The sequence below is a fragment of the Argentina silus genome, assembly GCF_951799395.1.
Source record: "Argentina silus genome assembly, chromosome: 14".
In the NCBI taxonomy this organism is placed as follows: Eukaryota; Metazoa; Chordata; class Actinopteri; order Argentiniformes; family Argentinidae; genus Argentina; species Argentina silus.
In genome coordinates this window covers 8,102,334-8,126,910 of record NC_139668.1, presented here as the reverse complement: position 1 = coordinate 8,126,910, position 24,577 = coordinate 8,102,334, and the positions used below count along the sequence as shown (strand labels likewise).

The 24,577-nt window shown below is 46.2% G+C and overlaps 1 protein-coding gene across 1 annotated transcript in view; it reads right to left on the bottom strand.

The window, feature by feature from the left end:
* The window catches only part of phf14 (PHD finger protein 14), a gene marked incomplete at its 5' end in the record, with an annotated part of 54,997 nt that overhangs the window by 7,814 nt on the left and 22,606 nt on the right, over positions 1-24,577 (bottom strand). Inside the window, 6 exon segments of the mRNA XM_083684898.1 lie at positions 5,755-5,872; positions 16,377-16,498; positions 16,793-16,849; positions 19,923-20,073; positions 21,168-21,299; positions 21,596-21,702. Coding sequence (XP_083541024.1) covers positions 5,755-5,872; positions 16,377-16,498; positions 16,793-16,849; positions 19,923-20,073; positions 21,168-21,299; positions 21,596-21,702 — 687 coding nt within the window.

The following is a 24,577-nucleotide window of genomic DNA, read 5'->3' as shown; positions in this document are numbered from 1 at the left end:
CCAGAGAGGGGCGGGGTGGTCCGGGCTCGCCTTGTTAAAGTGATGGAGGTGACTCCTGCCCATTGATTTTCTCTCTGTCTTCAGCAGCCTCCCCGACCGGCCACCCTCGGCTGTGACCTGCCGGTCCCTGCTGGCTAGTTTAGCAGTCCGCGCTAGCCTTTAAATCACACTAAACTGTGGTTAAACTTGGACCATGTCTGAAATACAACCATTTATGAGTTTATCATGGCAATAGTCACTTGACTGGTTTACATTTTACATCTACATTTATGGCATTTAGCAGACGCCTTTATCCAAAGCGACTTACAACAAATACATTTGTTTAGGTAAGTGAATCATCTATCCAACAGTCATCATAAGACAAAGTAAGCAATGCTCGGGCTAGGGGCCAATGGCAGTCGTAATGCCAGAAGCCTTTTTTATTTATTTATTTATTTTGTATTAACAGGAGAGAACTTGTACAGGGGGGTAGTGGGGGTGAAGAGGTCCTAGGGTTGGGGTTAGGGTTAGTACAGGGGGGTAGTGGGGGTGAAGAGGTCTTTAGGAGGGACTGTTAAGATGTAGCCTGAAGAGATGGGTTTTCAATCTACGGTGGAAGATCGGTAGTGACTCTGCAGTCCTGACAGTGGTGGGAAGCTCATTCCACCAGCGGGGCGCCAGGACAGTGAAAAGCCGTGACCGAGTGGCGCGTCCGCTGCATCCACGTAGAGGCGGCGGTGCCAGGCGGGCACCCGAGGTGGAAGAGCGGAGTGATCGTGCAGGGGTTTGGGGGCTGACCATTGCATGCAAGTAGGGAGGGGCTGTTCTCTTTACCGCCCGGTAGGCGAACACCAGGGTCTTGAATCTGATGCGAGCCGCTACCGGGAGCCAGTGGAGGGTGCAGAGGAGGGGCGTGACATGGAAGAATTTGAGTGTGAGTCTCTGGTATGAGGTCCATTGATCTGGTGATATTACAGCACACTGGGTCCTTATGGATGGAATAAAGAGCACAGTATAGGAACTTCTTTTTGACATTCCAAAAGAGGACGATAGGATTCTCAATCCAGAAATTATAGCTAAAATGTTCTACGATCTGATACAGTTTTTTTTTCTCCAGAGACAAAGTCTATTTGATGTTAAGTTGGTGAGCTGATATGTTTCTCTCACATATCACACGCTTTATGAACGCCATTACATCCGATGAGTAATGATCCCTATTTTTCTTTCAATTTCCCCTCTACAGTACAGGCGACGGAGTGTGACACTTCATTAAGTTAATTAGGCTAACTTAATTAGGCTGTTTCACAGGTCAAGCCTTGAAGCTTCTGATTGATGGCACTGCTTGTAAAGGTAATCTTCCCCTGAATTGGGTCCAACATCAAAAATGACAATAACCCGCGAGCTTATAAACATGATAAACACTTAGGGGCTTTTACATGTGACACGTAAAAATGCTTTGTCGATCGTCAAACGTGAACAGCAAAAATAACACGCAAAACCAGAACTTTCCAACACACAATATGAAGGTCACGCCGGAACTTCACTAACAAATTAGCATATTTAAACACCGCCGGCTTTGCCTTCGGAGGAAGTGGGAAAAAAACCCTTCCGCCCGTTTCACGGGTGGTAAATTGCAAACAGTTACGAGCCTTTTGATGACAACAAGTCCAAACTGTGTCTAAAGAGGCACTTCCCACACAAGCCCTCAGTTGAGCGTTTTAACTACAGTACACTGACTGAGCAACTTAAAGCTGCTGGCATTTCAAACCCCCCTCTCCAGATCCTCTGGCCCGATTCATCACGGAGGCGAGCGGAGCCGGAGCGGAGCCGGAGCGGAGCCGGAGCGGGCTGCAGCGCCAAAAGCCACGCGGGTGTAAATAAAGCTTTAAACAAGCCCCTCTCGGCCCGGTAACGGGCTCTCGAATTAAAGGCCATCCGTATATTACGGCAGGACTGTCACTTTATTACTGGAATCAATTCGGCGAGGGCCCAGGGTGACAGCGGGAGGGATGTGGCCTTGGTTGGCCGGGGGTTTATCTAAGCCAGGCAGGCAGAGGAAGACACAGCCTCCGTAATGAACTCCTGCCTGTCTAATAAAGCCTTTTATTGCCCCAGTCGCACAAGAATGTGTGTGTGCGCTGACACCGACACGACATTCCCTGACCACAATGTGTTTTTTTTTCTTCTTCTTCTTTTCAAATCCTTCTTCAAGACGGGGACAATTAATAATACAAACAATTTAATAAACGCAAACTAACCAACATAAACAAATCATCCTCGGAGACGTTTTTGGGGATAAATCGAGACCTCAAGAGGCAGAATCCCATTTAGCGTGACCTTTAGAGTGGGAGAGAGTGTGAAAGGAACACACAGAGATATACAGAGAGAAAGACAGGGGGAGGTTAGACAGGCCAGGCCGATCACATGGAGGTGGCAGTATTCTCCACTCAAGCAGGAGGTCAAATCCTGCCTCTACTTTTCCATAGCTACCTCACCCTGACCTTTCCCTCTCAGCCCACACTTCTTGTTAAAGTACCCTTGGTTTACAAGTGGGCGAGGACAAATGCAGTACCAGGAGAGCACCACGCGGTGCCGTGACAAACAAGTGCTAGATCCTGCGTTTCTTCTCCTTCAACTTTCGATTCTCGGGGCGCTTGGTGGCGTAGCACACTAATACGCATGCCACGTAATCGCAAGGTTCCTGGTTCGATCCCGACCCTCGACATATCTTGCATGTCATCCCTCCTCTCTCCCACCCATCCGTCCTGTCAATCTCTACTGTCTCTATCCCAATAAAGCAGAAATGCCCTAAAAACATATTTATAAAAAAAAATAAAAATAGATTCTCATTCATCCTTCCACTCACATAAGAGTCAACGGTGGGAGATAATGACAAATGACCTTACCCTCGCTCACACGCACTCACATGCTAAAATGACTACACCTCCATCCCACACCGCCAGGCAGAGTGGAGTGGAGTGGGTGACCCCCACTATCTCCTCAAACGGCTAAATCACAGTCAAGACAGTCAGGTACGATTCTGTACTTAACGTTGGCATTTCAGAAACATTCCTACCCCACAGGCAAAGCCGTGTGCAGCTTGGCATTTACAAGCAGATCATAAAACATTCCTTTTAAATACAGCTCTCATCTCCAGAGTGCTTTCTGATGCCCTGAGTGGAGTCAATTATCTCCCACACTTCCTGTCATTACTGGGGGGACTTCAAATAACCTCACACCTTCAAAAGGTCCTATATACAGTAGGCTTCATCACAAATGGGACAATGGTTTAGTACGCGAGCAGTACTGTATATACAGGAACGATTGTGAGGTGCCTGTTCGACGAGCATTTCTAACATACATTGCTACTTTCTCATTGACATTCAATTGAATGAAATTCGGGTCCAGTTGTTTAATACCTCTGTACTGTACTGTGGGGTAGCAACTGTTCTGATCTCTTCAGTAAGCTGGGGCAGTTTAAATCCATAGTAGTATTCAAATAAAAAACATAGTTTTCTTGGTATAAGCTGACGGAAGTAGAGTAGTTTAGCAGTTGAACTGGGGGAGACATGTTAACATGAAGCTGTGGCGCTGAGATTTAAATGGTGTGTGTAAAAAGAGATAGAGCGGGCAAGTGTACAGTGTGTGTGTGTGTGTGTGTGTACAGTTTGTCTACATGGTTGTGTGCAAACCAATGCTCATGTACTCAAGTGCACACATGCCAAATAACTTATTTGTTTGCCTGTGAGTGTTTATATGTGTTTGTTCCAGTGTGTGTGTGTGTGTGTGTGTGTGTGTGTGTGTGTGTGTTTGTTTGTGTGTGCGCGCGCTTGTGTAAGAGTGTTTTTTCCAGTTTGTGTGTATGTGTGTGTGTGTGTGTGTGTGTGGCGGGGGTGATTAAACAGGATTGGGTCTGGTCTTGGGGGTCTCGGGGGACTGCCTGCTCTCTGCAGGCTGCCAGCGAGCACATTTAAAAAGCAAAGACTAGTTTAATCCCTGTGCCCCCTTCCACCTCCCACCATTAAAAGCTCCTTTCTCTGCCTCTCCCAAGATTCCACCCACTCCTTCTGTTAACAACACACTCCACACAAAATAACAGCGGGTGGCCGATTTGAGCCTTTCTTCTGCGCCTTTGACTTATAATAGCCCTATTAACGACACGATTGTAGACTTATGGGTCATAATGCTCCAACATGTCTCTTTATGATGGGAATTTAGAACAATGTATAATGGGCTTCATCTCTATATAAGGCCTTATAAAAGTCAGTAGCTCTTCACTAATCTCCTCTGACTCTCTGTGAAACAACATGGTGCTACATGGTTGAAGTACCAAGCTCTGGTTAAAACCCAGACAAGAGTAGAACTCGATAGACACACGGGAACATAACGGCAGGCACAAATAACAACTGTTCCCTGTGACATCTATGGCATCGTCCCCTCAGATGGAGGAATAATTGCTAATAATGCACACTGATGCATCTTCATGCCTTTCCCGAAGGGGCTGGAGCCACGATCTTTACGACAGCACAAAGTCTCTACTCGGCGATCCAACATTTTAACTGAGCTTTAACCTTTTCATTTTTCCCTGTAATTTAACGTTTCATTCCCGTTATGCAGCATTTCCAGTCTGCCTTTTATGTGTCGCTTCCTCTTTTGCAACATCAATTAACCCCCATTTTCCACAAAGATAGAGCCGGGCAGGACAGGCTGCCCTTCTCCAGATAAATTGAAATGCGGAAACATTTAATCAACCGAACTTGGTTCCCGAGTAGCTGCACCTTACCCTTGATTACAGTGTAATTCAATAAGAAAAACATTATTTAAATGTAGGGGGGGAAAAGCACTTCTGGCGGGACTTGCCATTTTTCAGGGACATTTCGATGAAAATGGAGCACCTTCACATCGGTGTGAGGTATGAGGGGGGGCAGCCATTTTGGCTCTGCCACTTTTGGTTTCTAAGATAAAAAAGGAGACGCGGGTGCTGCAGTTGTCATGTCTCAGCCCTAGCTGTCTCTTCCTGAGATATTCCGGCCGGCGCTGAACATAGGGGAAGCGGAGCAGGGAGGGATCAGGGAATTAAAACGTAGCCGTCGCTGTTGTCCGCGCCGCAATCGGAACACTCTTACGACTTCAAACACACTCCATTTCCCTTTGATCCGTAATTAAGAAAGCCAAGGAGTGGATAACTCAGGCTGGAGTATGAGTCTGGAGATGTAGGGAGGAGGGGAAGGGGGTTAGTGAAGCAGGAGCGCTGCAGAGAGAGATTTAACACGCCTGTGTGCCCTTCATAATGCACTGGAGATTCTCTCAGTAAAAGAGGAGAGGTTTCTGATTGAATATGGTTCTGCAGCCTAGGACCACTGAGAGTTACACAGACCAAGAGCCAAAGCAACTTCATATACAGCTCTCACTAAAACAGCCCTGGGCTATATTTTTTATGCACTTGCTCTATTCCTATTTGAAACTTCAGCGTTATAAATAAATAGTCAAAATCATTTAGCTTCTGATTCAAGAGTGAAAAGCCATAAAGCAACTGATATAGCAACAAACAAAAAATATTAGCAACAAACATAAAAATCATCTATCTACTAAGCCCAAACCCGAACGAATAAACGAGGAAATATTCTTCACCAGACATGACAGCAAATTTGAAACGTCTATTTTCATTTAATGCTTCAATGCTGTGATGACGTCAAAACAAAGCGGCCTGCATATCCCTCCCCACCCATATGCCGTTTCACACACACACACACACACACACACACACACACTCACCTTGGACGAGGACGTGTCACACTCCTGGCAGATCCAGCCGTAGCCCGTCTGCTTGGGAGACTTCTTCAGAGGAGGGTCCAGGCACTCAAAGTGGTAGCAGAGATGACACTCGTCACACCTACAGGAGAGAGGTAGGGCAGGTGTTACACTCAGGGGATGGGTGTCAGTGTCTGTCTGTTCACACACACAGATACACCCAACCGCTCACACAGACACACACAGGCGCACGCACACACAGACGCAGACACGCACGAGCACGCACGCGCACGCACGCACACACACACACACACACTGATAGATGATGACAGATCTATGAGTTGTCAGGGATGGGATCCTTAATAGATTCAAAACACACTCGAACAGCTCACTGCCTTGACCTTAAACAGGCATTACACAGTGCAATATTTATGACTAGATATTAAGATAGATAGACAGATATGCATGAGCTTCGTTATTATCAGACAAGAGCCTGTGACCCCACCCTGAAACTGTACTGCCTTTGTGTCATTGAGAAAAGCAACAGGGGTCAGCAAACAACACGCAACATGAATATTGACCATCACGCATATCACTATGCTATGGGGGGGGGGGGGGGGGATTGAAGAGTCATCATGTTCAATAGATTTATCAGCGTAAAATTGTGAGATAAAAAATTGAGATATATAAGAGTGGCTAAAACGCAGGTGTGTGTGTGTGTGTGTGTGTACATGAGAGAGGCGACCCCCCGTGGTTGGAGCAAGATGAGACTGGACAAGTGTTCCATTAATTAATGATTCATGAGCTGCCATTGGCGAAGCTGAATGTCCTTCAGTCCAGCTCCAGCTCCCCTCTCGTCCCCCCCCCCTACACCCTCCCTCCCATCCCGGTCCATGATTAACTAATTATGTCCTAATCAATGGAGTAGATTTTTCAATCGAAATCTGATAAAAGGAGATAACAGCCGGGGAGAGGTCAATCTGTTCTCTCTCCCCGTCCGTCTCCATTAACGACGAGGCGGGGTTGAGGGCGGGGCGGGGCGGGAGGCTGAGGGGAAACGGGAATGACTGGGCAAGGAGACAGAGACAGAGACAGACACGCTGCTGCCTAGAGAGCAGAAACACCACCGAAGAGACTTTCATTGAGAGACCAGTGAGACTAACTAGTGATCAGGAATCTATTGGTGAATGACTACACGTCAGAGCAGAGCTTGGCGACTGTAACACACACACCCAACGTACAGAAACAGGGAGAGCAAAACACCACTCAGGATGGGGGGAGAGAGAGAGAGAGAGAGAGAGAGAGAGAGAGAGAGAGAGAGAGAGAGAGAGAGAGAGAGACACACACACACACACACACACACACACACACACACACACACACAGTTGCAGTGTACTATTGTTGTAGAATATTGAACCCAGCACCTCCTGTCAGACGAGCCCTTTTCAAAGCACAACCTACCAGAGACCCCCCCCCCCCCCTCCCCCTAATTAAAGAGAGGCCTGGTCTACATCACACACTAATAAGGAAGTACCCCCTGCATATGGCACATCACCCAGGCTGTCACACAGGTGGCTGTTGTCTGAATAAACATCTTTACAGCGGTGGTTAGCAAATGTTCTCTAGATGAAGTTGAAAGTTGAATAAAATGTTGGATGACATGTATTTCTGGAGAAGAAGCAGCGCTAGGTAGCAGTCAGAGCGGTCAATAATGCCTACGGAATGTGTGTTATTATTAAAACTATGAGGTGAAGCTGAGAAGTGTCTAATAGGCCGTTATGTACCGGCAGACAAACGATGAGCTAACTGGTTTAAAAGGCAAGGACGGCATTCTAGCGCTCCATACAGAAGTTCTCAACATTCTCCATGGATCTATCTCCAAATTCTTCTTCTTTTTTTTTTCCAAACAGACTTCAGGCTACTGTGGGTTCTGAATCATCTTAATCCCTAAATGGGATTGGTGGACTACTGAGACCATTCTGATAGACCACCCGAAGGTGCCCTTGAGAAACAGATACCCACCAAGGGACAAAAAGTCTCACCTGTGTAACCATGCCAACAGTGGCAGTTTCTCCTATTAAGTCTGGGAGGGACTCGTGATTCTGCGCTCCACCACAGCCTCTCCCAGACAAGACAACACTAGCCAGCTATTCCCACAGGATCAAAAACCATTCTGGATCCTGCTAAGCCCTACGCCTAATCTATTCGTTCCACTTCCCTGTCGATAAAGCGGACAGGGTTCATTGTGAAATCTATGGGTGATCATTCACTGCTTCTCCAAATTGATTCTGCTTAATCATGTCGCACTAGTGGGAAATGGAGAAGTCAACCCTTTCCTTTGATGTGAATATGAATACATAATAAAGTTGGTAGAGTATGGAATAGCTTCCAAGGCAACTGGAATTGTGTGGCTGACAGCCTGTGTTGGATGTTCATAAGGAATTACACACTAGTTCTAAAGCAATGCTACAATAGCCAAGGGCTTAAAATATAGGGCTTGATGTAATACTAAATCTAAATTCAGCTTGTCTTCATTGATACAAGCAAAACATGTAAGAAATACATTATACTGAGAGATAAAATGGACAACATCCAACTTCTACGTGGCTAAAATTAAAAAATGTAGCCAACGGTGTACTAAGGTGTTCATCTCATGTAAAAGAAGTGATCTATCTTCAATACCCCGCAGTTATAAAATACCATGTTCATATATCAATGTGATTGCCAATTCATTCCACAACCAGATCTTTTACATACTAGCTATACGTTCAGTATCTCCCCCCCCCCCCATATATTCACTGTGACAGGGCCATGAAGAAACGGGTTGCCCTCGGTGACAGCCTGTCAACTTGGAGCAGCCTCTATTACAGTACATGCTCTCACTTTAAAGTAAAAAAAGAAAAAAAGAAAAAAAAAGAAGAAACATCAGAGGAAACCGCCACTTTACTCACATCCTATTAAACGCAGCGATAAACATTTCCCACCAGTCGTTAGTCGAATGGCTAATGAATGTTATGTCATTTTCTTAACTAATTAAGTGTAAATAAGAAGCATCACATATACATAAGCCCAGAGAAGGTGTGCCTGTGGGACATGGAGATGTGGATATAGGGGTTAGGGTTAAAGCATGGAGAGGGGGGGACGGGGGACGGGGACTAGGTTGCTTCTCTAAAAGCACATCAAGCACGATAGATTTACTGAAACCAGTGTAACGGAACTTGTGCTGGGAACATCATTTCATTGGCGTAGATAACTGGCATCTTACTAGTTTGTAGAAGCAGAGTCCAACAGCTGCTGCACATTAGCAGGGATCTGCAGAGGCAGGTGGATGACATACATACACACACACACACACGCACAAACACACACACCTTTGCACTCGCATAGATGGGCTGAGCAGGCATATCTGCCTCGGAAACGATGGGAATTTAAAGCGCCCTCCGGCCGCCCAGAGAAAAGAAGACAAATTACCACAAGTGTGTCTGCACCACTAATGAGCACACTCCTATTGTTGCACACAAACCGCCAATTGATTTCACATGAATCTCCCGCTCTGCTTGGGCGAACGGAAGGAACAGACTGGCCCGATTCCCTGCTGGAGACACTTGAAACAGCCCCAGACCCACAGGAGGGTTCTGTTTTATTAGACAAGTGTGCGACAATTCCTCCACTCACTTCTTTAATTACTTTACCTTAATGAACCTATTGTTATGTTTGTTGTATATCACAGAGAACATCTTTGAATTAAAACACTGCTCGTTGATGCAGGTCCCATCCGGCTGCGGGTGGGTGGGGGTGGGGGGATGATTATAGTTAATTGGAATTCAAAATGACAAGACCTGCAGTTTTTTTTTTTTTTTACATATTTAAGAGGAAGTATAATCTTTTCTGTACTGCTTGGCTTTCGTTTTCCTCTTCTTCCTCAATGTGCTTATATAAAAATTATCAAATTAATTAATTTTTCCATCAAACTACTTTATATCTTATAGCATTTCTTGGTAACATTTAACATTAAGTTGCCCCTATACCTGTGTAGTAACACTGTAATTACAGTGTATTATTTTTATTATTATTTTTTTCTTTTTACATAGTAGCGGTTTGGAGCTGTTCCTGGAGCTATGGCTAATGCCAACTTATACCTGGTTGACTGGGCAAGCCCTCCCAACCTCCTCCTCCTCACAGTCTCTGTCAGCGGTGGGCGCCCACCTCTATCTGCTCTGAACACTGCCCTTACGGACCCAGTCACACCAAGGTCCTTGATGTTATCAAAGCAATTTAGCTCCGCTTTAATCATTGGGAAAATTGAGCAGCTCCCCCCCCCCTCTAGAAGCAGACAGAATCCAATCACTCATAAGAGAGGTTATTGATTGATGTAATCTTATTGGGTATGAGGTGGTGGTGGCGGTGGGGGGCAGAAGGGACACAATTGATTGCTTTTGTCTGCTACACATGTTGCTCTCGGCTGGCGACTCGTATCCCCTTTCATCTGGTGTTTAATCTCTGCGTGGAGTTCTTAGGGCCCCCTCCCCTCTGCCACCACCCCTGGACCCTCTCTCTGAGTGGGTGGCTAAACTAGGCTTGATCTGGTCTCATCCAGATCCCCCCCCCCCCCACCACCACCTCTCTCTCTTCAAAGTTTGAGCTCCAGAGCCTATGGCCCTGCATGGGGCTTCCATCCCTCGCCCACTCAGCTATGGACATGCCCGTCAGATCAAATTGATTCCAGAGGTACTTAAGCAAAGTTATAATTGGATCGGGGGAGGCTGGTGGAGGTATAAATCGGAGGACGGGCTCATTGTAATGCATGGAACTGAATGAGGAATGGTATCAATGGTATTGTGTTTGACACCGTTCCTCATTCCATTCCATGCATTACAATGAGCCCGTCCTCCGATCTCTACCTCCACTGGATATTAACTGGATATTATAGGGAAACTGGGCAATTACCAATGTTGTTGGATCTGCAGCCATAGCTCTCGACCTGAGGTAAGATAAGCAGGGCTCAGCAGGCTTTAACATGGCTGGATGCTTGTATGCTTAATCTGGTGAATGCACACAGGTACATGGTCACAAGCAAATATGAAATTAAATAAAAGAATGCCTTAATGGCGGCTTCAGGAACCTAGACGTGGGAGCTCTGCTCTGGGGACTAGTGATAGTAGAAGTGCAGCGCTGTATTCAAAATCTGATAACTGACAAAAACACTTCAATAATAATAAAACTAATTAAGCACTTTTTTGTATTTCTTTTTTTTTTAAACTGTAATTAAATGTTGTTTACTTGTTTTGGGAATAATCTGCTTGACAATTGTGATTATCTTCTTTGTGGATTAACGAAAAGCAGAGAAACTCTGAGTTATCCTTAAACAACACACTTTCAAGTTGGCATATCTTTCTTCATCGTTCCCCACATTCTTGCGGCCATCACAACCACCGTCACAACTGAACACATTGTATTCCTCGGGGTAAAAAATAAAAAGTGCAACAGCCAATAAACACCCCATGATGACAACACATCGACGCTGGAAGTACATTGAAGTGTGATTGCTTTGGAACTCCTTTGTGCGCCCACATAGCTACAGCCCATGTATCGACAGCGGGCCTGTGGCTCCAACTTCTTTTCTCTCCCGGCTCGGTGCCTTAGCCCCAGTGGCTGTAACAAGGTGGTGAATTTATCATAAGAGGGCAGTGCAATTACCTGGGGAGTGGCCACGTGACAGGGATCAATATGGCACAAAGCGCTCAGCCATTGACTCCCGCCGATGACAAAGTGCGCCGGTGGCTTTCTGTGAATCCTCTCTATAGTAAGGAGTGGATTATCGGACTTTCCTAGCCTCCCACTTTTTGATTTACTGTTGGGGCCTTGCGACATTATTAAAGAGCCATTGTTTTACAAGGGGGGAGGTAATGAATGGGCAGCTGGAGTCAGGCCTGTGGAGAGACCCCTGCCAGGCCAGCTGCCTTTATTAGCTCATTAGGACACAACTCATTCACCGCTGGGACAGGGCAGTGGAGGGGGGGGGGGGGGGGGGGGGATACTGTAGACGAGACAGATGGGTCAGGAGATAGGACTTCTACCTGGGAGGCCGTGTGGCTGGTGTTCCACTAGTCTGCCAGCAGGGGGCCTCAGTGTGCTGAGCTCAGACACAGTGTTGGGCAGGGTTTTCTACCAGCAGCTGGTCTGTGGCCTCTGCTCTGCAGGAGGAACCTTCCGCCAGCCGCTTCTGACCTAACCAGAGCCCCAGACTGCTCAGTGAGCGCCCGTGTCACAGCCTGGGCCACACAACACCTCTATAATATTAGAGTCTGTGTGCTGGGGCAAATCTTACACTAATTAGGATATAAGGCACCTCTGGGGTTACGTGATTCATCCTTAGTGTGTAGTCAGTGAAACATGGGCAGGTGGGGGTGGGTGGAGATGCACTGCAGAGCGAAAAAATGGGGACAGGAATAAAATGGGGAGACTTAGAGGAGGAGAGAGGGAGGGAGGAAGCAGCATCCAGGGAGCAAGCAGAGCTGACACACACTGCAGAGGATAAAAGAGGCAGCTAGGGGAAGAAGACGCTGGGTGGGTAGTAATAGATTTGAACTGCTTGGCCACTCTTCCCACACAGCCCCGGCCGGCGCTGGCGCTTGCCTTTTCTCTTTTAATGGCGGGGGGGGAAAAAAAAAAGGGTGAAGTCAGCAAAAACAAAATGCCGCCATTAAATCATCTCCCCGGATCCTGTGTCAGAACAGTAATGGGAAACGCACTCATCATCGGAAAGGTTACTGCTCTTCCAGAACCTCCCTCCTTCCTTCCCTTCCCGTCCCCTTTTTCCTTCCTTGCTCCATGCCCTGCAGAGAAACCTGCCGTCTCATCCCCTGAACACAGCTGTAGCAATGCCCCGCCCGTCTCCACCCTGCTCCTCCCTGGTCTCTGTGGACCCAGGGGCTGAGGATGAGGGATTGGGGCATTTACAGTTCGCCACGGTGTTCTGATTCCATCTCTCTAAGACGCACTCAAAGTGAGGCTGCCACTGGGCAGAACACAAGCGTCTCTCTCTCCCTGGACTAGTTGGGGCTGAAGTATACTCTATGCACAAATGCTATCCGTCTGTGGCCAGACACATTGGGCTTTTGTTATGCCGTTAACCAGATTGTCCATGAAAGCCTCTCTATTCTCTCTCTCTCTTCTCTATCTCTGTACTTGGCAGTGTGTGAGAGGGAGATGCAGAGAGAGAGAGAGCTAGAGAGAGAGAGAGAGAGAGAGAGAGAGAGCGAGGGAGGGGTGCTGAAGGAGTACACAGAATCAGGACTATGCTAAAACAAACAGATCAGCTCTGTGTTGTATGAGAACACCCTCAGCTTCTCCTCCAGCCCCACTCAGCCTGAGCCAAGCCGACCCACGGACGAGACAAGACGAGGGGCACTTCCCAGGTGATAAATCAAAGATGACAGAAGGCGTTAAACGCACAAACGGACCGCCGCCTCCACACCTTCAGAAAAATTAATTAGCTCACTGACACTCATTTATCACTGTGGCAATAAGGTGAAAAAGTCAAGAGTTTATTAAAGCTCACGTAATGCTGAGGAGCTACTGTAAATGTCGGGAGACGGAGGTCCCGGATACTTCATAGACACACATGAGAGCAGCAACATTCACATTCTTACTCCATTATCACAGTTATGAATTACACAATGTCTTTACCACAACAATAACATATAGGCATGTCTGTAAACAATGAAATAAGTAACGAATAAATAAGCAGGTAGATTCAACCACAAAAGTAAGTTCAACTATTTCTTCACGACACATTAATAATAATAAAAAATAAAAAAAGGCTTATGATATAATCAATAATCAAGTATGTAGGCACAAAAAGAGTAGGAGAAATGGTTGGCCTCTTCAATAAATACTGTAAACAACACATCACACAACATGGCTATCACGTGTTCTCACACTATTAGAACACATCACATATTCTCATGTTCAAATTAATGTACAGAGTTAGCTAAGGGTTAAATACAGAGTAAGCTAATGAACGGGTTAGTTACAGAGTCAGCTAATGAACGGGTTAGATACAGAGTTAGCTAATGAACGGGTTAAATACAGAGTAAGCTAATGAACGGGTTAGTTACAGAGTCAGCTAATGAACGGGTTAGATACAGAGTTAGCTAATGAACGGGTTAGATACAGAGTTAGCTAATGAACGGGTTAGATACAGAGGAGGCTAATGAACGGGTTAGATACAGAGTTAGCTAATGAATGGGTTAGATACAGAGTTAGCTAATGAACGGGTTAGATACAGAGTTAGCTAATGAACGGGTTAGATACAGAGGAGGCTAAGCTAGCCATGCTGTAGCACTGACAGTCCTTTAAATGTGCAGTGGGGCTCATGGGAGTGACGCGTCGGTAGGCAGCAGGTCACCATGCGCAGGGACCTCTTCATCTCCAAAAGGATAACCAAAGCACCATCTTTTTCTCTGGGCTGATTTTCCAGGACATAAGCAATATCAGGGGTTTTGTCTGCTCCCAGAGGCATGCATAGAGTCCCGGGATGACCAGGGGAGTGACATACGAGGGCAGGATATGACACTTGTCAGCAACCATGACAGGCCAGGAGGCAGCTGTTCAGTTGACTGACTATGGGACACTGGGGAGACGAGAGCTGGGGAGCTGCTTCTGAAGACGTGTCAGTATAAACTGTCAAGTTCTAAACGATAATGGAAAAAGGAAGACTTGTAAAAAATGCCTAAACACATACCACTCACACTAACATTTAAATAAGTACACTTACCAATTATCATTATGTTGCTACTATTGCTGTTTTAACTGTGACGTTGCTATAGAAATGTGGCTACATCTGAAAACACCAGAAAGGGTAAATCATTCTACGAAAAAGCACTACTATTCCTAAGTCTACTTTTCCCTCTACTCTAGAAACTTCTACACTGTGACGCAACGCTATAAAGATGAGAGCTTTAGTTCAAGTGCATCTGCAATTAAAGGCATTTACGCAGGAAAACACAGGGGTGATTTGGGGCACAAATGACTTCAGTCAATACCACTGATTGGATGTGCTGATAAGCTGCCTTCAGGAGGTCAAAAGAGCAAAGCACCATCGTAGCGTAAAATGGTAGAGGAATAGTCCGAGGGGAGGGTAGAGGGACACAGGGAGTCTTGATATGAGTTAGTTTGGCAACTTATAAAGGTAAAATGAAGTCATGATGAGAGAGAGCACCTTTCCTAGAGGAGTAGGGAGGAGACAGGCGAGAGAGGACAGGACAGGGATGATATGTAGAGTTTGAGAGACTACAGGCCTCTTCCAATGGAGAAGATCAGCATAGCTTCAGAATCACTCCACAGTCCAATAAGGCCATAGTCCAGCGAAAGGGCAGTCCCCAACAATGAAGTGTCTACAGCCCCGACTCCATACTACTTAATAAGGGCCGTAAGGGATGGCAATGAAGAACACAAAGACGCACCTGTGTGCCTTTCTAAAACTACCACAATGTCCTTATAAGAGTGTCCATGGTAAGAGAATGCAGTTATACTGACCCCCCCGATCCCCCTTGAAACAAACGTCATTGGCTCACGACAACGTGCAAGTACTTCGATTCCTCAAGTTCATTTTTCGCTTCGCTCATTTTTGCTTTGTCCCTCAATTGTCATTGGACAAGATGGTGGTCCAGTTTGGGGGTCAGAGGTCGGTTGGTCGGAAGGTGACGGTCAAGAGGTGGCCATCCACGTGCGACTCCTGCCCCCGCGACCCCACCGCCATTCTTCAAACACGTTAAATTGCCTCAGTCTCTCTGTCTCTAAGCCAAAGGTCGTCAGTCCGAGTATTTAGGGGGAGGTGAGGTGGGTGCCCCGGCTCTCACAACCTGTGCAATGCAAAGATAGAAAGAGTCAGGGCAGCACACCTCACACCCCGACCGCCCCACCTTAACCTTCAAAACGCAAATACCAAATCTCACAAGAGGCTCAAAGAAGACCATAGTATTGGGATCTACATATGATTACATCCTGTCAATTAAGTCAGATATTACAAAGCCTGATAACACAAATACTTTCAGTTCAAATGAACCAATGACATTTTTTTAAACCATATTGAAGAAAGACATGAGGGAGTTATTTTCAGTCAATTGACACTCAGAGTTCTGGCCTACATTGAAACACATAAAACGATCAAACTACTGTGTGTTAATGCTGAGTGTTGTGATTCAGACACTATTGAAGGATTTCTACTAAACTCAAAAGTCCTGAGTCCAGTTAAAGGGACGTGAGACACCTGAAACTCTGACAGAAGACAAAAACAGATCATGCTGTTCACTATGTCTTAATGAACTGTGCAAATGTATGTGGCAGTTCAATAGAGGGGGCCTATGGAGCAGAACCCCTCAGCCCCCTCATTTTGCAGACGCAAGGCGGCCACAGCCTAATGAAGACTGAACTTTAATCACCAGGAGGATATGGCTCCTACACACACACACACACACACACACACACACACACACACACACACACACACACACACACACACACACACACACACACACACACACACACACACACACACACACACACACACACACACACACACACACACACACACACACACACACACACCCCTCCCACCCCTCACAGACAACATGCTTACCCACCTCACTAGGTTCTCGTTGTCACCTGGCCCTGTGCAGGAGGTGCATTCAGTTCTGGTGTCGTCTGCTTTGGGCTTCTTCTGCATTGCAGACTGCCGCTGACGGCGCTCCCGTGGTGGTGGTTCCTATGGAAACACGGGTGATTAGAACCGACTGCTGTATGTGTGTGTGTGTGTGTGTGTGTGTGTGTGTGTGGTAGTAGGGATGTAAAAGAGGTGGAATGTTAAGTTGTGAGGAAATTTGCAGCGGATATAGCCAATGTCCAGGTGTAAAAAAATAAAGACAAGAAAAACTCTTTGGAGATGGACGTTATAGGAGACATAGATTGTCAGTGAATAGAAGAAAAAATAATTGGACGTGTGATCATGAGTTGTGTGTGATAGAGATTTTCAGTTCAGGACGAACGCAAAGACACACACCTCAATCTTTTCATCCTCGCAGATGGACACCCTCTTCCTCTTCTGCCCCCTGGTTCTCTGTGAAATACAAAACCATTACTTTTAAAACAGAACTATGACACCGAAAAAGCAGCTTAGAAATGGCATGCTGTTTTACGTCATCTTATTTTCCAGCCGAAGGTTGATATCTGAGGGAACCGATCACTCCATATCAATTTCATATCATTTGTGTGAATAATCAGTAACAACATATCTGATACAGCCCAACTGAGAGAAAGTGTCATCTCTTCAAGAGATGTTTCCAATCCACTTGAGTTTCCTCACGTCAGTGTTTTGTGTTGAGATAGTTGGGTGAGGAAATGAGGTGCTTGTGGGCCTGTTTTGCTCTAGTCTGGACTAATGCCCTGATCCTCCGGGTGAGCCCCTCTCTGTCCCATTACCAGGGGCTGCTGTCCCTTTGTTCAGAGCCCAACAGATAAAACAGGCCTGTCCTGACATGGGCTAATGGCTGGCCAGTCAGCACGAAACCCAGCCCGGGTCATGCTGCTGCACTAAACGGGATTGGCTGAACACGCCAGGAAACCAAGAGGGTGGATCCAAACACACACTTCCTCTGGTTCTCTGTCCCAAAACCCCACACTGGCTCTTTGGTTGAGGTCCTTCATGAGATCCACGCTGCCCTGGAAGGACTGTGCACTACAAAGGCTAGGGAAAAAACGCTTCATCTAGCTGATGTTGGAATAAAAACCAAAGGGATGATGGGAAATCAAACGTCTCCTTGTTGACGCGAGTGACGGAGCCTGGTGGGTTTTTAAAAAGGGGGAAGAAAAATCGACAACATATTTAAACAGATTGTGAAAACAATTCCATCTGTCGCCTTTGGCTTGCCACCACTCGCCAGATGGAACACTTATCATTATAAATGCTAACTGCAAGAACGTTGCCAATTGGCTCCTCGACGACTCCGCCACTTCTCCTGCGACAGCACCGCCGCCACCAAACAAAGGCCCAGGTTTAATTAATTATTTCTCCATTACGGCAGACTCCATTAAGGTCAGAGAAAGATCAACACAAAATCCTACAACCGAGAAAAAATCGCTGAGTTCAGCAGCGCTATGCAAGGCTGAGGTAGAAAACCCCACACGCAAACACATACCTAATCAAGAGCTCTGCTCAGGTGAGGAAATTAAAACTGGGGGCAGTTTATAAGACTCGGGCAAAAATCAATCTTTTAATTAAGTACATCATTGCATCTTTAACAGCCATGAATCATTTCGCACAGGATTAGCGAACTTAACGGAGCATAGGAACCAGCGGTAACTAGATGTAGTAACTTAATTCTCATAATTCTCAGCAGACTAATGACATATGTTCATACAGGATGTTCCAGTGTAATAAGAGAGGAGTGCTGCAGGATGCAGTTAATCAAGACCGGTTAGAGATAAGAGTCAGGAGATTCTGTAAGAAGCAATGACCAAGCCTCCTTGAACATAGAGTATGTTTTTGGTCTGAAAACTTTGGATATATGAGGTTCAGAGGTTTTCAACTTACATTGAAAAGATTAGGCATATTTCAAACTAAGAGACAATTTGTGTTACTGAGTACTACTGTTGTGTTTAGGGTAGCTAACACATTTCATAAATGCTTGGTGAAATTCAGGGCAAAGGTGGAATTAAAAGGTTAGGCACTACACACAACAGGGCATGAAGAACGGCCAGAGAAAGCTGGGATTCATGAGAAAGTGGCAGTGGGCCATCTTATTTCTCTCTCTCACTCACTCACTCACACAGACACAGACACATACAGACACACACACACACACACACAGGCCAGCGGGAGGTCGATTAGCCGGCCCTGATAAATTGAAACAGGGCTTTCGAGCGGTGCCAATGCTGGGGCGCCCTGGTAAAAGCATTAAAAATGCAAAGCAGGGCCCTTTCAGCGCCTGCCATCGCACGCCTTGCATTTGAAGATAAATGCTGCATTGAAGCTCCTCGACTGGGCGGACGCGGTGGCGAGAAAAATCAGAAAAAGGCGCTTAATCCCTGAGTGCTCCAGCAGGGTCCTGAGCACACTTCTGGGCACGCAGTTTTCAAAACCTAACAGAAGAACACATTAACCCAGACTGGCACTGCCGGTTCTTCACAGTGAATGCCCACGGAGGACGGCTGCAAGTTCCCCAGACTTGCTCGTTCCATTCAGGTATGGAGGGGGCTGGTTACTGACAGAGTCTCAAAACAAAAGGGGAAGAAAAAGACAAAGGGAAGGAGGGTTGGAGAGCTTTCCCTCCCCCCTTCTCAGATGCGTATCTTGTGTTCCTTAAGGGAGCTGGAAGGCAGGCAGGCCTGTAACGGAGGATCAGGGTATGGTGGGTACAGATAAGTGGGATCCATGGAGAGGTGGAGCAGCTGTATCTCCACAGCTCTCAGGGCTGACTGACAATGTTATACTACACCCACAGTGTGCCTCTTTGTATGGCCACATAAATATATGTTTTTGAAAACAGTTTTTCTTCTTCTGAGGTTTTCTTGGAAAAGACAGAAACCGGGATGGGTTTTCTTTGTTTGATTTTCAGATGGTCAGTGTATTTAGAAAAAAATACTTTTTCTCGGAAAACCACTTCAACAACCCTCAAACACAGAAAAATATTGACATCCTTTCTCAAGTGAACATGCTGTGCCCTTGCAAGCTAACTGATAACCTTTCAGAGGTTTCAATTATCTCTCATCAACACAGGATCAATCAATTAGCAACTCAATTATCCCCCAAGTCTAGGTTGGCTAAGAGTGACTTCAATTAAATTCTAACGTGTTGGAAGACAGGCCAGCAAGGCCGGTTCATCAATCGACAACAGGGATTAACTTAAAACCTGAATTGACCAATGGATTACCATCCGCATCCCCAAGGAGGCAGGCCTACACATGAGTTACAGATGCCAAGACATTTCCAGTGGCCACAATAACAGCGTATGTGTATGTATCAACATTAGTGAAGGATAGACAAAATAAAAGCCAGAAGACTACCAGAGAGGGGTCAGAGCTGCAGACGTCTCTCTACGTTATGTGAGAGAGGATATACATTTCTACGATATCTACTCATTATGTATCTACTAGGTATAAAGTTGTGTGTCGATACACACCGTGCCGCTCACATCTCTCTTTTTGGGCTCTGGTGACATCTCCTGAGGGATGAATTTCATTGGCCCCTTGATCTGCCTCCTGGACCTCTTGGTACCATCTGGTAGCGTCTCCATGGCGATATCTGCTTCGTCGCTGCTGGCCTGGTCACACTCTGAACATTGCCTGGGGGGAGGGCGAGGGCGAGAGAGAGAGAGAGAGAGAGAGAGAGATGAGCTTTCAGGATTCAAAACGTTCTCGCTCCTCTACGAGGTATCGATTTTACTATCAAGGAAAAATCTTATGGATTGGGCTCCTGTTGCACTGTTTCTTATCAAAATGTAAAAAAACCAAGATTCAGATGCTGCTGATAATGTTTTATATAAGACACACAACACTGATACTAAGGCCTTTGTCTTTATGACCATGACAATAATATGCTTTTTGACCTTATCTAGACCGATCGAAACACTGTTGAGACAGTGTTTATAGCCGTCTCATAAGCAAGATAAAGTGAAGTTGGGATCTTCCGTCTGTTTCTGACAGAGAAGCTCAGGCAGCACCTTCTTGCCTCTCTGAATTCCTAGGCATGCAGATCCTTGTAATTAGCTATGACTTGGCCTCCACACAATTTTATCTTTCAAATGCTTTTCTAATTTTCACCCAGTAAAGCGGAACGGCATCACGCTCTCCTTATTCATGGATTAAAATGAATTACTCCAATCACAGTCTGGCTCAGGTTGTGCCACACAAACAAACACACACACACACACACACACACACACACACACACACACACACACACACACACACACCCTCTTTATTTATGATAGAAAATAAAAGGTTAGACTTCTCCATGGAGAAAATCCACTATGCAGTTTTTCACAAAGTGACCGAGATGGAATACAACTATTGAAACAGATGCGGAAAAGAGCTCTATCTACCTACAGCAGATAAGGAAATCTAGCACTTCTGTGTGGAGTGTGACATTTTCCACCATCTCTGTATCCTTCATCTGATAATCCAACTGCCACTGAGTAGGCTGAAATGTCACCCTTGATAAGTGCGTGTGCGTGTGTGTGTGTGTGTGTGTGTGTGTGTGTGTGCATGCGCGGTGCATGCCTGCTTTGAGGCAGGATACCACTCAAAGTCATTCTCACCCATTCTCTCCATCTCTTTCTGTTCTCCTCTATACATTTCCCCTTTTTAGTCTTCCCTGTGTATCGCCTTTCTGCCTTTCTCATCTTTCATCCCCCTTTAAAACTCTCTCTGTTTCTCACCAGTAGCTGTTCTTGGTCTTCTTGGGCATGCGGGTGAGTGGCGGCTCCAAGCAGCCCAGGTGGTAGTAGAGCTTGCAGGTGTCACAGAGCAGCAGGAGGTGCTGGTCCTGGTTTTTCTTACAGATCCCACAGCTGTACGTAAACACACACACACACACACACACACACACACACACACACACACACACACACACACACACACACACACAATTTACTATACTCTATACAGAGTGGATGAAAGGCTAAATATAAATGAAAACCGCAAGCAATATGGTTTTAGGCCATAGTGTCCTCCTATTGTGTCCGCAAACCCTAACCCTCTGATGAATGATAGGTCAAATAATTAAACCCTGTTTTGGGTCTCACCATCGAACTAACTTCTCTTCTTCTCCCTAGCCACTTCTTCTGTGGTTGTTTGTTCACTGTACCTGTAGAGGACTGCTGGGAGGCTGGAGGACTTCCCTGGAGCTCCACCCTCTTTCTTGCTGGGCTTCCTCTCTTTGGGGGCTTTCAGCACGGCTGGAGAGTTGAGTTTCTGTCACGCAGCAGAGACAAATGTCACACAAACACTTTTAGAAAGAAGCAGGTGTTCAAATCTGAGTTCAATCTAACCTAAAATGACAGTTAAAAAACCCCAATAAAGAAGCATGGCACCGATCATTCCAAAACACTGTGTTGGAGAACAACTGCAAACTGATTTTGTACAACTTCTTTCCAAGTCGACATCAGAGAGAAGCAGTGAAGGACAGGCGTCCATGGAGGGAGAAGGAACCTGTCGTATGTGGCGGGGGAGTAGCATACAGAGGCAGTTTATTCTTCCCAGCATCTCGGCTGCATCGCTGCTGTCTGTCCGGGTTAATTAGAAAACTTATCTTGTAGGGACCGACTCCGCCACTAAACAGACAGGCTTCTCCCTGGGGCGGCTCTAATCTGAGCTCGCTCAGTCCACCCACGGCGCACAGAGGGGGCCTGAGAGAGAGAGAGAGAGAGAGGCCAGGGCTATGGGGCTTAAGGGGCTGGGAGGGGGGGTTATCTCCTAATTGTGGACCAGAGTCCCCCTCACATCAACGCAGAAAGGAAATGTCTTCGCCACCACTACTTACACAGAGCAGGTTCCCATCATTTGCAGCTTATATTGCAGGCATGAAACAGTATTAAAGTATTGGCTATAAATAAGGAGCGTAAACAGGACGGCTTCAGGCCATCTACCGTCTGCCGTGTGGGAGCCAGACGGGCTCGGTGGCCACGGGGGACTCAGCGGCCTCCTGCGAAGGAAGGGTCAGCTGACTACCATGCCTTCCGGGGGAGAGACTCTGTCAGAGCGACGTTTCAAATCCCTGGAAACTCAGCTCTATGTTTGTACATTCAGTACTTTGTCAGTTAATGTTTATACAGTAACTTATGGTGAAACACCGTACACATTCAAATGACGTAGTAGAAGTTGTGTTTTACTGTAGGCCTTCAAATTTCACAATGTATTTTCTTTTTTTATTATTATTATGAATGTTTCCTCTTCAGTTTAGAGAGTAGTGTCTCTCCCTGAGGCGTCCCAAATGAAAACACTGGCTCTGTGCGGGATGAGGGATGTGTGCCCCGGTTGGGGACATCAATAATTTCTGGTAATGTACAGGCGGAATGACAAATAGGAAATGAAAATGTACCAGATAGATGACACAAAAGCATGCGGCGCCGTGACTGATGTTGCTACTTAAACCTCACACGTTTCTAATTACGTGATTTATGGCGGTCATTGCAGATTCACCAGCCGTCTTCCCTCCAGTCCTCCTCCTGCTGCCGCTGCTGCCTTCCCTCCATCCTCCTCTACATCACTCCGCCATTTATTTAGGCATTTATCTGTCCAGCTCAGCCCATGCTCTCTCTCCGGCAACTGTACTTTTAATCAAGCATCTTATGCATTCAGTTAGCTGCTCACAGAGATGGTGCATACGCATTTACGCATGCAGTCCCGGGCGCCACGGGGCTAACATCTCCTCACCTCACTACCCACAGAACAGCCTATGCTTGTGGTCCCCAGAACCAAACACCATATGGTAAATGTGATGTAAAACATGAGCTTGATAGGGCACAGAGGGGTCTTCAGTCCTGACCATGACTACCTGCCTCTGAGAGAACGGGTACAGGTCCTGACCATGACTACTGTGATAGAAATATTATTGATAGAAATGTTTTAGACAGAATACTGCTGTATTGATAATAACAATGTACTAGGCCTTGCCCTTATGGTAAGGCAGGTTGTGGAAATTTACTTAAGTATTGTTGCTGGGCAAAACGGGGTTTGAAGGTTGGAAGTAGACTGTGGGAAACAGTACTTGTGGCACCTGTTATTGACACAGTATGTTCCAACTGCCAACATCCCTATCTTTGTCCTTGATTGTGTTCTTTAAGGAAGAAGGTTGCTGAGCTGCGTCTCAGAGATTTCACTGAATTTCACTGAGATTTCAGTGTCTCTCTGCTTGCCAGTGTAATAAAGACTTATATTGTGGCTTAACAAGACCTTTGACTCTTGACAACTTGGGGGCTCGTCCGGGATCCCTAACCTGAGTGTTCCACTTCCCTTCCAACAGGTCAACTGTGCACGGCCAGAGACTGGGTCCTGGAGCCCGAATCCTTCCCCTGAAGGATTAGACTCCGCCAGGGGTAGAGTGGAGGGCGCCTAAAAGGGGAGAGGAACAGGACCACTTAGTACGGGATCCCGAGGGAAAATTGAATTCGGAAAGGTGAGAAAGGTGAGACCACAATATTTGTGACAAAAACCCTCCTGTTGAACGGAGGTCTCCTGTTGTGGGAACGGAGTTAAAATCTGGATAGAAACCCTCCTGTTGTTGAACGGAGGTCTCCTGTTGTGGAAAGTATTCTCGCTAATGGGCTGACGGGATTATTAACGATTGTTTGGCATGGGTTAATCGGGAATAGATACAAGGTTTGGCACCTTTTGTTGTTGAACATGATAACCAGACAAAGGTAAAGAACTGACAAAGACGTCTTGAAATGGGAAAAAGACAGATGACTGCAGACAGATGGTTTGTGAGGACAAGAAAGTGACTGGTTACCGACTGCGCTTTGAAAAGATCGACCAGCAAACAGAGCTAATGACAGTCCATGGGAACAACAATGCAAACTGAGAATGATAGCAGGATTACTACCAGATATACAGAAACATGTAAAAAAGAACTGTGTCACCTATGAGGCTGAGCGGATGGTGGACGTCTGGCCTTACATAAAACATGCAGAAAAATTCATAAGAGACCAAAAGGGTAAGGAGGACAAGGTCAAAGAGAAGATGGGCAAGAAGCTCCAGATGGCCCAACTGGCCCACTACAGTGGTCAGACAGGCAGAGGACGAGGCCGTGGAGACAGAAGAGGTGACAGACCAAATGGATGTTCTCGTT